General features: G+C 33.5%; 1 protein-coding gene across 1 annotated transcript; it reads left to right on the forward strand.

Annotated features, from left to right (window-relative positions):
- Positions 1–102: 102 nt before the first annotated feature.
- RO3G_16709 (uncharacterized protein) lies at positions 103–467 on the forward strand (the record flags this gene model as incomplete). Its single annotated transcript, XM_067671293.1, has 2 exons — positions 103–109; positions 160–467. The coding sequence occupies 2 exons, from the start codon at positions 103–105 to the stop codon at positions 465–467; spliced, it is 315 nt and encodes a 104-aa protein (XP_067527394.1).
- Positions 468–4,032: the final 3,565 nt, after the last annotated feature.

The following is a 4,032-nucleotide window of genomic DNA, read 5'->3' on the forward strand; positions in this document are numbered from 1 at the left end:
CTGGCTGGATCGCTGCAGCACGTTTAGAAGAGGTTGCCGGAAGAGCTGTGCATGCTAGAAATATCATTGCCAAGGGTTGCGAACAGTGCCCTAAAAACGAGGATGTTTGGTTAGAAGCAGCTCGATTAAATAATGTAGATAACGCCAAGATTATTTTAGGCGATGCCGTTCGTCATCTGCCTCAGTCTGTTAAGATCTGGCTAAAGGCTGTTTCCCTTGAAACTGAAAATAAAGCCAAAAAGAAGGTTCTTCGTCGTGCACTTGAGTTTATTCCGAACTCTGTCAAGTTATGGCGTGCAGCGGTTAACTTGGAAGAAAATCCTGAAGATGCCAAGGTGCTGCTGTCTCGAGCCGTTGAACTTGTGCCGCTCAGTGTTGATCTTTGGTTGGCTCTTGCTCGTTTAGAGACGTATGAAAATGCTCAAAAAGTACTCAATAAAGCGCGTGTTGCCTGCTTAATTTCATAATTTGGGTAGAAACACTAACCGCACCCCATTCATAGCTAAAGGATGTAAAACCGCATTGCACGGTAGAACTAAGGTTGAGTACCACTATGAGTTTCGAACCCTCCTCTCTTAACTAAAACAACCGTAACCTTGCCACTAAGTCAAACAAAAGTCTAACTTAATATTGAACTTTAGAGTATTCAGTACAACGTATAAGGTTGTTTTGGCCAAAACAAATAATTGTTCGAATTCTTTTGGTCACTGCAAATAATTGTTCGAATTGGTTTGTTAAAGCATGTCGCTAGATTGAACATTTCGTGGTTAAGAGATTGTTATGGTTTTGGGCAAAAAAATTAACTCCCGATGTATTGGTCATTTTCGAATGTCGAAGAAAGCTTCAAGTGCGAAAAAAATAAAGAAATTTAACATGTTTTTATTTCATTTGTAGGGTAGATATCCATAAAGTTATCCACGTTTTAAAAAAGCGTCTTTGCTTTTTCAAATGATCTTTTTTTGGTAAGCCTGTTCCCCTCTATTGTTGAAAGACGGACATTTTCTTTTCTTTATTTCTGAGAGTAAAATGCGGAAATCAAAAGCAATTTGCGATTATTTTGCTTAGGAGTATACATATTAGGAAGGTGATTTATGATTTTTAGCGTAGGTTATTATAAACGTGCTATTGAACGTAACAAAATAGTCATGTTTATGAAAAAAAATTGAACTGGTAAAGAAAAAGACTTGGTTAAAAAAAAGACTTCGTAAAAAAAAAGTCTAGCTATAGAAAGTTCATTGTTCAATGAAAACAGTAATCTAGCAACAAATATACTTTATAGAAATGCAAATGTCTTTACATTATAATAAAAGAATACATGTGTGCTTTAAAAAGAATAAAATAATAAAGAAGCTCTGCTAACATTTTGTTACAAGGCAGTTATAATTAACAAATACATACAAATACTTTTTGTTTTTCAAGTAAATAGACCACTTTATTATTTTTTATGGCAAATAATATAAAAGAATATATATCTTTAAGCTTATACTCGTTCATTACTTACTTTATGTTTGCACATGGGTTTAATTTACCATTAGCCATTAGAGATGTGGGGCAATGACAACTTTCTTTACCAAAAAGAACTTTTCAGCAACAAGCAACAGAATAAATTTGATATTATTATAGTTTCATCATGTTGAAAAGAACAACTTTGCCCATGAGGTTCATGTTCGTCATCCGAATGTGTCCCATTAGGAATTCCTAATGTAAGAAAAAAAAAAGAAACCGACATTAGACTTCGTTATTATTTTTGTTGTTATAAACTTACATTTGACCAGCGCTTGAGCTTTCCTTTTTACTTTTTGTGCCTTTGGTGCTTGGTTCATTATATAAAACAAAACTAGAAAGCAAGAAAAAAAGTTATTTTATTGTCTTACTTTGTTTATGCACCGATTTCTTCTGTTTTAATTAACAAAACACCTTTCATGTTACATTAATTTGTAGGGAACTTTATAAACTTTTACGTGAATGCATCAAAACCAGCGTAAGTGACGGATAGTAAGCTTAATATCTTGATAGCAGCTTTTCTGGTAAAGGCTAGTGGAGCTATTCTGAAATTAATTTTTTTAATCTCAGAAAATAAAAAACTGAGCAAGAATTTAAATATCTCCATGTAAATACGTTCGTTCTCTGCAAAACGCATACCAATGAAAAGCTAATTTTTTTCTTCATCTTTTGATGCAAATTTCATAAATGTTGATGGTATGGTCGTGGAGATAAATGCAATTTTGTGAATTTCTCTATGGACCGATGATTTTACTACAAAATAGATAATCAATGTTCGGCGATGTCTTGTAGGCGTATATAACAGGCGAAGCTACATTTAAAGTGTTCTAAGCAATAAAGTTATGGGTTTCGAAGCCAGCATGAATGATTAAGAATAAATCCAACACTTGATCACTGCTTTTCCACTGAGAACTAGCAGAGTTGCTCTGTTGTGAAAGCAATTTAAACTCAGAAAGTAGAAATCTGAGCAAAACTTTAAATATCTTTGCGAAATTTTTTTTCTTTTTTGCAAAAAGCATACTGCCAAAACGCTAATTTTTTTCTCTATCGTTTGGTGTAAGCTTTATGCATTTCACATGCATAGACGTAGAGATAAATGCAATTTTGTGAATTTCTCTATGGACCGATGATTTTACTAAAAAATAAATAATCAATATCCGGTAATGTCTTGTTGATTCATATAAGGGGCTAAGCTACATTTAAAGCTTTTCAGAGCTTAAATTTATGAGCTTGACAAAGATGCCGTTGAAAAAAAATGTTTCCTTTGCATTAAATTTAAGGATTAATTGCAGTTTCACCTTTTTTCTCATAAAAAGGAAGACAGGCAGGATGCGGTCTAGGCGGTATTTTATTGGGAGTGGGATATGAAAATGCCAAGTATTCTATGTTATTCTAGACCCAAATACATCACTATGCTTTAGCTTAGGCCGCTTTAATAGTATCAATTAGCTACATAGCCAGAATTGATGTTAGTTTAGAAGATAGGGATCTGTATTCCTTACTATAAAAAGATTGAAGGTGCAATGATCAAGCCCCTGAAGCAGAGCACAATGTAATGTCCTTTAGTAAATTCATTTTACATTGAGGATTTCCTGATAAGATTTAGAAAACGACAATTTTTTGTATGAAGGGTTTTGTTTGGCCTTCTTGGCTAGGGATAGATGTGTACTTGTCTAAGTATATGCATATTTGTGCATTATAAACTGCATAAGGCTACGTGAACTTAAAAGCTAAGAGAAAATAATTGCTATAGTACTAAATACTGTATGTATAAGCTTACTGAAAGCACTCGAGTTTGCATATATTGAATTGTTAGAACCTGATCAGTAGTTCAATTAAAGGCTTAAAAAATATTATCCAAAGATTAGGTAATATAGGGAGTATAAAGTATACATGTTAGTTATTATCTTCATGCCATACCATGGAACAATGATGGGTACATGCCTTTACCACCAAAAAATGTCGTACGTAAAGGAACATGAACAGAACATTGATCCTAAGAGATGAATATTTTTATCAAAGATCGATTTTAAGGTTATGACGAGTAATCTGGACTGATTATAAAGTTAAGGCGATAAGAGTTAGCTATGACTGAAGCATTTTAGGCATAAATAAAAAACAGTATAGGCTGATTTTAAGAGTAAGCTGCTGTTGTCAAAATTAGTTATAGACTAGGAAGACCTATCATCATCTAAACTTATTTGTAAACCTACAATCCAAAGCGGATGGTTGTACCTTTGATGCCGTCGGACTTTAAAATTTCCAATTTCCTTATTTGGAAATCGATAATTTTCGGAATATGAGTGACACAATCGGTAGAATATCATAAAATGATGCATGTCGTTGTCCAGAATGGATAGGGTGTCGTCTTTGTATGTAGAGGGTCGCATGTTCGACCCTTGTGTGTGTCATTTTTTTCTGAAAGTTTTAGCAGTCCTTTTTTATGTCTGAGTTAAATGCTTTTTGTGACTTAACTATTTTAAATAAATTTTTTTTTAATTGTCGTTTCCTCCCTGTTTTTTTTCCCCT

The sequence above is a fragment of the Rhizopus delemar genome, genomic scaffold (assembly GCF_000149305.1).
Source record: "Rhizopus delemar RA 99-880 supercont3.21 genomic scaffold, whole genome shotgun sequence".
In the NCBI taxonomy this organism is placed as follows: domain Eukaryota; kingdom Fungi; phylum Mucoromycota; class Mucoromycetes; order Mucorales; family Rhizopodaceae; genus Rhizopus; species Rhizopus delemar.